Source organism: Schistocerca gregaria, chromosome 6, assembly GCF_023897955.1.
Source record: "Schistocerca gregaria isolate iqSchGreg1 chromosome 6, iqSchGreg1.2, whole genome shotgun sequence".
Lineage (NCBI taxonomy): Eukaryota > Metazoa > Arthropoda > Insecta > Orthoptera > Acrididae > Schistocerca > Schistocerca gregaria.
Window position 1 is genome coordinate 285,250,915 of NC_064925.1, and position 13,782 is coordinate 285,264,696.

Below are 13,782 nucleotides of genomic sequence, written 5' to 3' on the forward strand. Positions count from 1 at the left end.
TTACTATTTGGGCAGCAAAATAACTAATGATGGCCGAAGAAGAGAGGATATAAAATGTAAATTGACAATGGCAAGAAAAGCGTTTTTGAAGAAGAAAAATTTGTTAACACCGAAGCCTATTTCAATAGAAATTTCCTTGAGTTCGGCATGAAACTGAAAAACCAAGTTGTAATCGATAATGATCTTCGAGTTTGTCAAACGGAGAAGTGATGGATGGTGTGAAGTACACCACTCCTGTAGCGTCTTAGATTTTATAAAATGTCATGATATGCATCTCCGTCAGCGCTATGTACACATTTCGCTAGCCACTTGTGTGACTGTTATGTGATAGAGAGAACAGGATGAGGTAGAGCACTTGCCCGCGAAAGGTAAAGGTCCCGAGTTCGAGTCTCGGTCCGGCACACAGTTTTAATCTGTCAGGAAGTTTCATATCAGCGCACACTCCGCTGAAGAGTGAAAATCTCATTGCGGAAACATCCCCCAGGCTGTGGCTAAGCCATGTCTCCGCAATATCCTTCCTTTCAGGAGTGTTAGTTATGCAAGGTTCGCTGGAGAGCTTCTGTAAAGTTTGGAAGGTAGGAAACGAGGTGCTGGCGGAAGTAAAGCTGTGAGGACGGGGCGTGAGTCGTGCTTGGGTAGCTCAGTTGGTAGAGCACTTGCCCGCGAAAGGCAGTTTTAATCTGTCAGGTAGTTTCAGGATGAGGTAATGTTATTTTCTGATCTTGCTCATGACTTTAATAGTATATCTGAACCAAACTTAAATTAAGACCTCAGATGATGCTGCTCTGCGTATGTCAGTTTCTTTCATTGTGTGCCTGTGAGATACGTATTAAAATGCTTATTTTAAAAGTTTCTTTATGTGAAGTTATATAATATCAGTAACGTGCACAGGAAAAAAAAATAAAAATTCACTGTACGTATTTACCATACTTCTGGCAGGGTGGGTGGCTGTATTACATGGCACTAGCCTTACTACATTGGTTTGAGGAAGTACATAGTTCACTAATGGCATACTAAGGACTACAGCCATGACAATCCTGCAGCCCACTACGTTAATGGGTGCCATCGTATATAGGGTGCAGCAGTTATGTATGAATGAAAATATTTGCAGCGACACAAAACGAAATTATTTCAGCACAATATTCACTGATTTCAACGAAAAATTTACTGATTTCGACACAAAATTGAGTGATTTCTATGCAGAATTCTTGTATTTCACCACGAAATTTTCTGTTTTCGATATGAAATTTGTTTATTTCATAACAAATGTTTTCAAAGCGAGGTAAAACTGACTTCACCGATTTCTATTCTTAAGTCAATGATTTAATTTAAGAATTGAAAAAAAAAGTAATCAAGTTGTACCAGCCCATTATCCTGTTGAGAGATTCTGTCAGAGGATGAAGTGAACTACAACATTTCTTGTCACATCTTTTATAACTGCAAGCAGCTTAGACAGAAGCCAAGTCTTTCGTTACAATTTATGGTAGGAATCACTTAAAATTTATGACGAACACTAGATTGCTTTCTGTTTGTAGGACTAAAATTCAGAGTTTAACATAGTCTACAACAAGATCATTCGAGACAAAATGCTAGGTGACACGGATGAGTGTGATCTCGTTGAGGGAACCACACCAACATTCATCTTAAATGATGTACTTTCCTTGAAAGTACAAATTTGAATTCTGAGATCATACGCTTATATGTAGACATACTGGCCTGTTGTATTTCCAGCCAGTCTATAAATTCGTTGGATAAATGCTATAACACATTTTTGATCATGACAGCGAACCTCTGGGTGTGTGTTCAGGAACTGGTGGTATTGGCTTATCTTTACAGATGCATCACACTTTCCAAGTATCCTCCCAGTGTGTCACACGTTTCAGTGTTTACTTCACGATGTTCTTATAAGAGTCGCGGGACGCTTCCATTTCACCAAAAAGAGAACATGCCAGCAAATAGGACCTTACTCCACACTGATCGATTACGAATCGAAAATCTTTTGCCGACAGAGGAGTAGGACATAAACCTCTCCTTGATATGGCTACTGAGAAATTTCTATCGCACCAGAGCCTTCCTATAGAAAAAACACCATTGGTTATAGAAACACATTGTCATATAACAGAAAGAGTTGGTCGTTGCAGTACGGCTAGTTGAATTTAAGTATGAAAAGGTATACAACATTTGGGTGTGTGAGGAAGAATGCAGAGGAATGCGTCTACGGTGGCATGCTCTGTTGTTCCAGTGGCCAGCTGTCTAACGGTCTTCACAATCTGTAACCCTCTGCTGTGAGATGGCAAATACTCAACTGTCTGAATACCTCTGAGTGTTAGCCTATCAGTGGCTCTTCCGGTGACAGCGTCTGGGTATCGGCTGCTCGGATGTGCTGTGATCCTGCATTTGTGACTGATATATTTCAATCTTAGGAAGCTGCAGAAGGCTAGGTTACAGACCGCTATTCTCATAGCAACACATTCTTTTTTCGTCGTCTCTTTTTGAAACTTATTTGACGGTGATGACTTAGCTGTCCGCTTCATATAAACACTTTTTTTTTCACTAATGGATGAGGTACATACCTGGTGCACATAACTCTCGCGTGTTTTGACGATCTTGTGGCAGACTACTGACCATATCGGTTGGTGCTTGTTTAATAGCTGTTAAGACATCCCGTACTTTAATCCCTGCTGACATTCAGCAGCTCAACTTCTCCCAGAGGACAGGGGTGCTAGAATTTTTGAATTTCTTTGAAGAACGTTTATGTTCTCCAGTGTGCAATTGACATAATTTTAACCTTAGTATACGTTGAATGTCACGCCATTTTCAATATGGGTAAAAACATAAGTGTGCTTCTTGCATTTTCAAAATTTCCCGCCATTTTGGCTTAGATCTCACGGGCTGTGATGTCAGAGGGGTTGTGCAGGACACAGCAGCGCCATCACAAATATCACAGTGACTGCAAAAATTTGAACCCCCAACATGGATTTTTGAAATTCGCAAAAGTTTTAACTTACGGCAAGTGGGTTCAGGTTCTAAACTCTAGCCTTGATGCCTCTAGTCAGTGGCATGATGCCTGTTGTCTGTTGTCTATGACACTACAGGAGCGGTGGGAGGGGCAGGGGTTCGTCGCTTAGCCTCCAACAAGTAGGTAGCCCATTTACATTTCAAACTAGAATTTCCTGCTAATTTGTAATCAGCAGGAGTAAACTATTAGATTCTAAGATTGTGAATATGTGATGGTAGCTGAGAATTGTACGATGGTGTGCAGGGCCAGTGTGTGAGTCACAAGGGTGGCCTGGTGGCATGGGGACTCTCCCACATTTGTTTAAGAAAAACTGTTGTTCCTGTCTCTGCCAACTGGAAATGCGTAAGCAGCACACCATTTTAAACTTAAGGCAACTGGGCTCTTACCATAGGCATGTGGGGTAGGGGAAGATTATTTAAACATGCGAGCTGTGTCAGCGAATCGTATCATCAGGTAGATGGAGGAAATTGTTTAAATTTGTGACAACAAAGCTACCACCATTACAAACTTGATTCTTGGATTTGATAAGTGACCTTGTTCCTCTGTGACATCAGGAGAATAATCTTGCTTTCTCATCTTAGCCAAGTGATAAGGCAGCCATTAGGCTGGCTGCATATCCCCATGTCCACCATTTTAGATTCTATTCTCAGAACTGGCTGAACCTCCTGTCCATAGGTCGCTCATCTAGGATTGTGACGTTGAGGGGTCAGGAAAGCATTGTGACCATCTTGGTTTCTATATGTAAGATATCTGAGCTGGCAACAATGCATCCTAGGCCCATATCTACAGGTCTGCCATCTTTTATTTTACAACACTAGGATAGTTGTCCCTGTTGGTTTTCTTTTAATTTCCCACTATTTTACACTTAGGACAACTGGGCTCATAACACAAGTGGCCTGCGACATAATGGAAAACCATGGATTCTGTAATTTTCCTCTATTTTTTTGAATTACCACAAATTTTCAGAAAGAACAGTTGGGCTATGATGTCAAAGAAGGGAACAGGAATTTGCCAGTGTTGTATGATGGCATCTTTGATGTTGCCCCTCCTGCACTACCAGATTGCTGCTCCCTGTCTTCAAGGTCTGTCACGTTATCTTTCAATAATATAATGGAAACCCATGTGATACCTGTATTGTCCTGATCTACCTTGATACAGAGGCTGTTCGTCTGTTGCTCTGGCTAGCATTTTCTCCACGTTTCTCACTCCCTGAAAATGTCTGGTTCCCGAGTATTACGCGCTACCATCCGCCATTTTGATTCGTGAACTCTTGCAGAGAGTTGAAGGAGCATGAAATGTCAGAGCCACATGTCATCCAATCTCAATCTGAAGCGTCGACCAACTACTTTGGAACCATAGTTGCTGCCAGATCTGTACACGCTGTATTTACCACAGTCATCTAAAATTTAATTATACATTCATTCTACTGTACTGTGTACGCACAGTAACTACAAGTTCGTTATCTGCTATATTCCTGGCACTGCAGTTTTAATGGACTGCACAGTATTTCTAGATGTAGATGATGATATAGCGATATCTCTCAATCATAATGTTCTGACTGTCGCAGTTGTTTACAGGTATAATACTGGACACCAGCTCATCCTAAAATTCAGCTTGTATAATGTGGTTATTTGTTCGTTCTGAAGCATATCAACTACGGAAACCGAGATTTCTATGCTCTTACGTCCAGTCCTTTAATATTTCGAATCAACAGAAACAATACACACAGACGTACGTTAAAGTTGTTAGGTTTTAAGGCAGTTAATAGAAATATATTGCATATATGGATTTACTTCCAGAGCCTGATTAGGCGAGATTCTCTGGGATATTGTTGCTTCAATATGTCACATAAGTAGCTGAGATGTACCTCTAGATACCTTCGTGACCTACATCTAATAAATGTGAAAAGTCTCTTGGATTTACGTTATATGTAAGTGCTACGTTTACTTCCCGGACATTGCCCATTGTTTTATTTCTGATATTCTGTTTGCCAAAAGCCTTATCTGACGATATCAAAATTTTTCATTAAATTACATTTTGTATAACTTCCTCAGTCCTGAGCTTAGATTTTAGGAATTATTGTATTGTAGTCAGTTCACTGTTATGGGACAAGAGAAGACTATTATGCCACATTTCAAAACTGATGTGGTGCATCAAAGTTTTAGGACATGCCCAGAAAATTCGGTACTAAATACACAACATTTTTGAAAACAATGCCACTGGAATGTGAAAGTCTAGGTCGTTGCCGAACTTAGTGCTACATTGAAAAAGAGTTTTACTATGTTGCTGTGATGAAATGAACACATGTATGCCATAGTGTACGGTATATCAGCATATTCTAAACACAAACTACTTGAAAATTACTAAATACCATGAGAAATTACCTTTATTTCTTGAACACATGATGACACTGCAATAATCAGCTTACTTCAAACAGATTATCATACCCCATGAGAAAATGTAGGAACGAAAAGAAGTGATGCACAGAAAACACATGTTGTAAAGCATATGCCACAATCAGACACACAGAAAGTTTAGTTTATTCCCTGAGTTAGAAAAAAAAATAAAAGTTTGATGTGGCATATACTCTACATAAGGACACAGGAGGGTGATGGTGATGTTCTCGTTTGGGACAACAAATATAAACACAGTGCATTTCTAAGGGGATATAGCCCATAACATCATTCGACATGATTCGATGTGCCTTTGTCTTCTTTCGCTTGTACTATCCGCAGCTCAACCACCTGGAAAAAAGAAAGATCGCTTTAAATCCACAATGTAAAGACATGGGAAACTGGATAAGAATATCCAAATGGCCATTCCATCTCAAACTTTTACATTGTCAAGTCACAGTAATGCGAACACCACCCATATTCAACATCAACGTCCAGTAATAACTTACACAAATCAGGTGGAAGCAGTAGCAGTGCAGAGTAAATAAAGCATGTCAGGGGATGCGGAAAACAGCGCAGTCGTTGTCGTAACGTGGAAACAGAGCAATTCATCTGACACGATCATTTTCTTTTGGGCCAAGGATGGAAACAATTCCGGAAGGCCTAACTTAGTAAACTGTTCACGTGCCACCGTAGTTAAAGTACACTGTGGAGGGCAAAATGGTGCTATCCAAAACCGGCGCCGAGGGAATTGGTGCACCATGTGACATAGATGACAGGGGTGAACGACGGCAGTGGAGAAGTGTAGGGGGGAGTAGACATGCAACTGTTGGGCACCTGTTCGTCCAGATGAACCAAAAGGATACCTATAGTGTCTCCTAAATAGTTTTTCAATGAACAATGGTGCATGTGGGCCTCGGCAGCTCTGATTGTGACTGCTGTTAATCAGTGATGGAGGCTGGGATTTGCACGCCTATACCGCAAATGGACGTCCACTGAGTGACAAGTGTCCTTTCAAGATGAATCACGTTTTATGCTCTATCAAACAGATGGCCATTAGTATGTATGGTATGAAATGTCTGAAAGTAACTGTAGGATCAAAGCTGGAAGACATTCCAAGTGTGATCTCCTCATTCCAAAGCGAATAATTTATCATCACAGGTATGCATGTATCCTTGAGGACCATGTCCATCCCTATATGCCATCTGCTCTTCCTCTGCACAATGGCATCAACCAGCAAGACAATGAAACCTAGCTGACAGCTTGCAATGTACACGAGTGATTCAGAGAGCACCAGGGTGAAGTTACCATACACCCCCAGTCTTCAGACTTCCCGGATTTAAATCCAGTCGAGAATCTTTGGGACCTTCTCGATTGCATTGTTCGCGCCATAGATCCGACAACCGAGAAACCTAGCGCAGCTGGCCACAGCATGGCTCCAGAACCCTGTTGGTGCTTTCCAGAACTCCACCGATTCTCTTCCTTCACGTCTTACAGAGGTCTGCGCTGTAGAAGGTGGTTATTCAGGTGTTTGACCGGTGTTCATCTTAATTTGGCTAGACACTGTACCAAGAAAACTTAGTAAGGAATGCGAATTTAACGATTCCCCTAGGTACACACACCTTTCTATGAAATTTTCATCTGAAGCAATGATAGCGGAAATTAAGTTTCTTCTGGGATGGACCAAGGCGCTCAGGCTCCTGAGTAGCAAGGTATGTGGTAGTATTCTAAAGTTCTCCCTGGGATCTCGGCTGTACCGCAGTGCAGCTAAGACTGGCGGCGACCGCCTCGCTACCAGCCAGCCCCGATAAATAAACACGGAATTGCTGACAGATGACTTTGTCACGTCCACCACCGGTAACGTAAACATATTTATCGCTAGGCTTACAGAAAGTTCAGCACGACATGATGGCGCCAAAAACATCCTAGGAGTCAACATGACCACAGAACTAGTTTCCTACACTGATCACATGCCACCTGGAAACTGATCGAGTAACCTTCCGCCTGGGAGGTAGTTAAGCAACCACCAAACACCTAGCTGAACACTTTCAGACAAAGTAGCCTCTGTCCTCCGAGCAGTCAAGCCGTCGCCGAACACCACTCACCACAATGAACACACCAGAACGAAACACTTCACTTTCACCTGTGTGTTGATTGTGTGCGTTTATTGTACTTAGCATTGCCAGCTTTATCTGTGCGCTATTCGTTTCTGTTTAGTTTGTCCTGTGGTGGCTGAATGTGAGAGGGCTATTCGGAAGGTAAGGTCCGAATGGAAACGACATTGAAAATCCGATTAAGCTTTTCACAGATGTGTCTAATACACCTGTTGATTGTGTCACGCCACTCTTTTTAGTTCAGATATGATTGCCTGCTGCGAGGTCTGCCTGATCTCATGCAGTTCCTTCTTCATGACAATTCTCAGCGACATACTGCAGAGGTGGGAAGTGTTTGATCACCCACGTTACTTGGCTCCCTCCGATGGCCGGCCGTTGTGGCCCAGCCGTTCTAGGCGCTTCAGCCTGGAACCGCGTGACCGCTACGATCGCAGGTTCGAATCCTGCGTCGGGTATGGATGTGTGTGACGTCCTTAGGTTAGTTAGTTTTAAGTACTTCTAAATTCTAGGGGACTGATGACCTCAGAAGTTAAAGTGAACTCTTACGGCCAAGCGCCTGATTGTCCGCCACTGTTCATAAGCCTTCCGTGAGACATGTCACGCATCCGGCTACTTCCCAGAGCTGCGCAAGAAAGTGCAGTGTCGAAAGATGCTTATTCACGTGCATAGCTCTATGGATAGTGCTGGGGAGCGTTACGTTAACGTGCCAATGAAACTAGGTGAAAAGCAGCCTCATTTGAAGGTCAATGTCAAGATACACATTTACGTTGCAAAGGTAAGCCGGCCGGTGCGGCCAAGCGGTTCTAGACGCTACAGTCAGCTTCGAATCCTGCCTCGGGCATGGATGTGTGTGATGTCCTTAGGTTAGTTAGGTTTAAGTAGTTCTAAGTTCTAGGGGACTGATGACCTCAGAAGTTAAGTCCCATAGTGCTCAGAGACATTTGAACCATTTTTTTGCAAAAGTAAAACAACAACAGCAATAAAAAGTAAATCATGAAAAAATATGGTCACAAATACTTCCTTAAAATTCCATTTATGTCACCAAGCGTTAGAAATGGCCATCGCCCACTGCAGTACTCGTTTGTAGTCGGTGGTGGAAGGACTCGTCGACAGCATGTACAAAGCAGATGAATCTTAATTTCTACGTGTTGTAATTTCTCCGAAGTGGGATTTGGACTCTATGTACAACTATTCATTCGTTAGTTTTAGTGGTAACCTTCCCGTTGGACTTAATCGGCTAGTGATAGTTAATTATTCTGTAGAAACTGTCAGACCACTTACCTTTTCATTTCCACTGTTGATCACAGTTCAAGAATAATTTTTTACCTTGAATAATTTCTTATTACTGGCTTACACTTAACTGTCGTTTGTGTTTGACTATGCTTGCAGTGACTTATAAAGTATTATTGTTCTTTGCAGCCAGAGAACGTCAATTAAAGCATGTTGCTCCCTTCGGTTACAAGTTAGCTATTTTCTTTTGACGGAATATACGATAAAAATAGCTGGCTTGCCTATAAACTACCGACTTCATTATGTAGATGAGATAACATCCTAAATTTCATTGTAGTTCCATAGAAATTCTCAGCAACTAACAGAAAACGGATACTTCTGCTCTGGGACAACGACATCGCATGACGAAAACAGGTTGGTGGAGTTATTATAACATTAATACGTCCTTCAAATATGGCAAGATACGAAGCTCCTTAAACGCTCTGCTACTCCAGTGTAAAAGGAGACAGTTATGCCCCTTTTACACAGTGATGAACACAAACGAACGAGTAAAGGGGCCCGTTGGATTGCACGATTTTGTCATGCACGGCATACTTTTACCACGGCGGTGCGTGACCAGTTTACAAACTTAGTCGTTCCGTTAATGCTTCTACCCTTGGCCCGAAAGACAATGATCCTGCCCTTTCGGACGGCAGATAAATTGCTCCGTTTCCGCATTATGACAACGACTGCACTGTTTCCTGTGTACGCCCCCCCCCCCCCCCTTCCTTCTCTCTTTACATACCCTCCACTGCTAGTGCCGCCAACTCCCATCTGAGAGCGGTTATCGCACATTGACTCTGAAGATAGGCGGTGGTTACATTAATGTGGCTGGACCGTGCTCGAACGGTGGTCAAAACCGCCCGGAAAGCTTGTGCGGTGTTGCACGAAAGTTTGTGCTAGGAAATACTATTTCAGTGAAAAATTCATACTTGCGCCGTTTCCTACTTACTTAGCACTGTAGCTAAATCAGGTCGCTGTGTACTCAAATTCGAGCAGCCTGCTAGGTACAGTATCACCAAATTTGTTCTTCGTTTGCTTTCTAGCTTTTGCTCGCCTAGCTTCATTTTATGACTACAGACAATTGCACATTTTAACTGGTGATGAGCCTTTGGACAAATAGCAACTTACGGAACCACAGATGTCTGTGCATTTCCACATTTTAGTGGGAGCAAGTACTTGAATTTGAGCCCGAAGCCACCTGACTGGATAACGTCGATGATAATTAAATCGGAAACCGCGCAAGGTATCGAAGTTTTTCTTACCAATTATTTCTTAGCACAACCTACCCTACAACACCCTTGCAAGCTTTTCGCACTATTTCAGACCAACCTATATATCATAGGTGCTTCTGGTATCCAAGAGATCCACACCACAAATTTCGAAGGAAAATAAATATGGAAAAATATGTATGTATTTTAATAATTAAATATGAAAACAAAGGACACACCTGATGATTTTCGTTGCTTTAGTTCATAGTAGCTATAATTACGGTTGATGTCTCACAGTTGTAGCAGAGATTTTTGATGGTAAATACGAATTACCCTGCCTTCTAGAACTATTAAGTAGCCGATGTGAGAGCTCGTATGTACCATATTTCACATTTCATTTTGTTGACATTACGCTGCTTAGACTTATTTTAATGAAATGCTTGATGTGTTTCGCACATGTCACTAGTGACATCGCTAAATATCTGAGACAGCAACTATTGAAGTGCGAAATCATCACTGACGTAAACGTCTCCGGTTACTAAAAGCGGTAGTGTAAATAGTAGCCTGTCGTCAAGCTGAGTTGGTTGTTGGTACCAAAAGCAGTGATTTTAAATTTCTTTGTCAACTGTAATAAGAAGCCAACGAAAAGCTTCGGTCGACGTGTGTGCAGAAGATAGCTGTAGCTGAAATTCAGTGTTATGTAAACTAACTCTACGCATTTCACATTACGTACAAATAAACTCTACTTTCCTATCCTATTTTGCTTACTTCGTTAAAAACAACCAGAAATATTCCTTTCTGCATTCTGCCTCTAACATACAAGGTATTAACTAATAAGTGGGAAACCTCTGGGGAATGGATAGAGGACTTAAAAAGAGGCAAAAAAAAAATCACCTGTGCATATGGTAAATTATTTTTACTTTCATAGTTACAGAACCGTTTTTGTTGTTACATTTTAGATTCGTTTCTGCCATTTTGTTTTCAAATTTCCAAGTGTGTTCTACAGATCTTCTTTCTTTTCAAATATTTTCTTCTGATGGCTAAACGAAAAGCTCAATAAGTCGACCAATAGCTTTAACACAGGCATCCAAACGCCGCAGCATGGACTGATTGTCTTTCTGGTTCCCATATTCCAGGTGTCTGCTGCGATGCTTCTAGAATAAGTTGACGAATGATAGCAACATTCGCAACAGGTCTTGAATATATTATGTGCTTTCAAAGGCTCCCAAAAATAGAAGTTCAATACATTGAGAACAAGAGAGCGAGCAGGCCTAGATGTTTCCGCCCCACAGTAGAAACTATTAGTTTAAGTTTCGCTCTGGAGATAAAAATGAAAAAAATCCAAAGTAATGGCTATTAATCGCCAAATTCAACTTACAGGATGCTTAAAGGATGTGGAGGTAGTGAATAATTGTGTATATCTAGGGTCTCCGATCAATGACTCAAGAAAGTGTGATAAAGAAGTAAAACGAAGAATCGCATTTGGTCGATCTACAACGGTTTAACTCACTAATGTCTGGTAAAGCCGGGCAATAACGAAAACAACGAAGATGTACATGGTGGAGTCTTTGTGCTTGCGAAATGCTTTCTTCAAAAAAGGGTTCAAATGGCTCTGAGCATTATGGGGCTTAACATTTTTGGTCATCAGTCCCCTAGAACGTAGAACTACTTAAACCTAACTAATCTAGGAACATAACACAACACCCAGTCATCTCGAGGCAGAGAAAATCCCTGACCCCACCGGGAATCGAAACCAGGAACCCGGGCGCGGGAAGCGAGAACGCTACCGCACGACCACGAGCTGCGGACGAAATGCTTTCTTGTTCAGTCCTATGTCTCGATAGTTCTGAACGTTTGGAGGATTATGGGAAGGGCCCTCGAACCACCAAGGGCGCCCCTTCAAGAGGACATCCAACAGCTCTATCAAACAATGCCAATCCGAATAACTGCTTGCATAAGAACCAGTGGTGAACCAATACATCATTAACTTGCTCAATTTGTGAAGCTCTTTCCTTGAATAAATCACCCAATCATTTGAATCTTCCTGGCAGATTAGAACTGTGTGCCGGACCGAGACCCGAACTTAATTGTACTGTGAAGTTAAATGACTAAAAATATATTTACTTGACAACAGGAACTCAACCAATGTTCATATCATTTGAGAAAGTGAAGCCGAGCATCTGCTAGACCAGTACATGAAGTTGCATTCCAGACTCTTGTATGGACATGGATTATGAAAATTCTTTATTTATGTTCTACTACTGCTACCTCTCTCTGTTTTGTGTCACTATTTCTATGTACCACGTGTTTTGAAACCATGGCTAGATGCCCAAATTTAAAGTTACTTCAAAATTAATGAATCAGCTTTGGGTTGTAAGACGGTGGTGATGGTTAGAATATGGGGCTCGTCCAGGATTTTCTGAAAGTAAAATGTGAATACTGTGTTTGACTATTTTTCTTGTTGCAGACTAAAAGTGTATATTTTGTGAAAATATTAAGTATGTAATTTATATGACCAATGAGCCAAGTATGAACCACAGCTGTAAAACAGCAACAATAATACCTAAAGGAGATCACAATCAAGAAGAAAAACGGATTAAAAATAAAAAGTAGGGTGAACAGTTAAGAATGTCGACTTCCAACAACAAAATTGAGTACTGGAAATATATTTTTGTTTTCTTTCTCTTATTAGTCAAGTGTTTTATTGTGTAATCATTAACAATGACAGTTGCTGAACGGGAATCTGCAACAGTGAGGGATAACACAGATGGGGCAGACTTACGTAGTGTCATAAAAGGACAGGAAAGCTTTATTGATGAATCAGTAAAACAAGAAAAAGACCCTTATGAATTATGTAGACTATTAAAATAACAAGTTAATAATATTGACATAAGTACCATATTGGTATTGTTAGTAAAAATGAATGCAGATAATAAAGTCCAGTTCGATCAAATTTATCATCAACTTAAAGATAATAAGGATCAATTTGCAAAACTGCAAAAGAAAATCGAAATTGTCAGCTCAAAAAATTTAAATAATAAAGTAAGGACCAATTCACAGAAATTGGTCATTAAAAAGGAGCTCGACTAAATGATATCAATCAAAAAATTGATAGGTTAGTTGGTCGGGGAGAGTCTGATGTGTAGAAGATAAATCGAGCTTAAATGTAACACTGAAGTTTTTAGAATATCAAAGATGAAGTGCCTGAAGATATGGTAAAAGAAAACTCCTTTCGAAAAATTGTAGTTGGAAATAAGTATTGTTGACAAAAATGTAAATAGTCGAATACTGACTTTGCTAACTAATGTTCATATTAAACTGGCACTTATTGAAAGTAGTTTTGTCAAACAGGTGAAGAGAATAGAGAATACAGTCACAGACAATGTAATATTAAGTAAGAACAAAACCAGCACCCTAGAAAAAAGTGGTTCTCGTTCTGCACAAAAGGTGAAAAATTGTCCAGTGATGTGGTTAATAGAAATCTTGTTAACAATTTTGGTACCATGTTTTGCAACATTTCAGTGAAAAACTTTTCAGGTGAAGGTAGTTTACATCTTTTAGATATTCTGCAGCACCGCAGAGATAATTTTGTGTCTAATATGACTCATATTATGAAAGTTAAGTTTGTTAAGAAATTTCTAAAAAGTGAAGCATTAAGTTGCACTATTCAGTGTACTAATGATGATACAACCTACACATATTTTGAAAAGGATTTATATTTAGGTTTTGATCAGAGACTTAACAAACTAGAATAAAAAGTGAATTTTTCAATTGTT

At 40.5% G+C, this 13,782-nt stretch overlaps 1 protein-coding gene across 3 annotated transcripts in view; it reads right to left on the bottom strand.

Annotated features, from left to right (window-relative positions):
• Positions 1 to 5,387: 5,387 nt before the first annotated feature.
• LOC126278408 (sodium-coupled monocarboxylate transporter 1-like) overlaps positions 5,388 to 13,782 on the bottom strand; it is a 173,057-nt gene continuing 164,662 nt past the window's right edge. For all 3 annotated transcript variants that reach the window (XM_049978513.1, XM_049978515.1, XM_049978512.1), the window contains one exon: positions 5,388 to 5,763. In XM_049978513.1, coding sequence (XP_049834470.1) covers positions 5,701 to 5,763 — 63 coding nt within the window. In that variant the 3' untranslated portion in view covers positions 5,388 to 5,700. The remainder of the gene's footprint in view (positions 5,764 to 13,782) is intronic.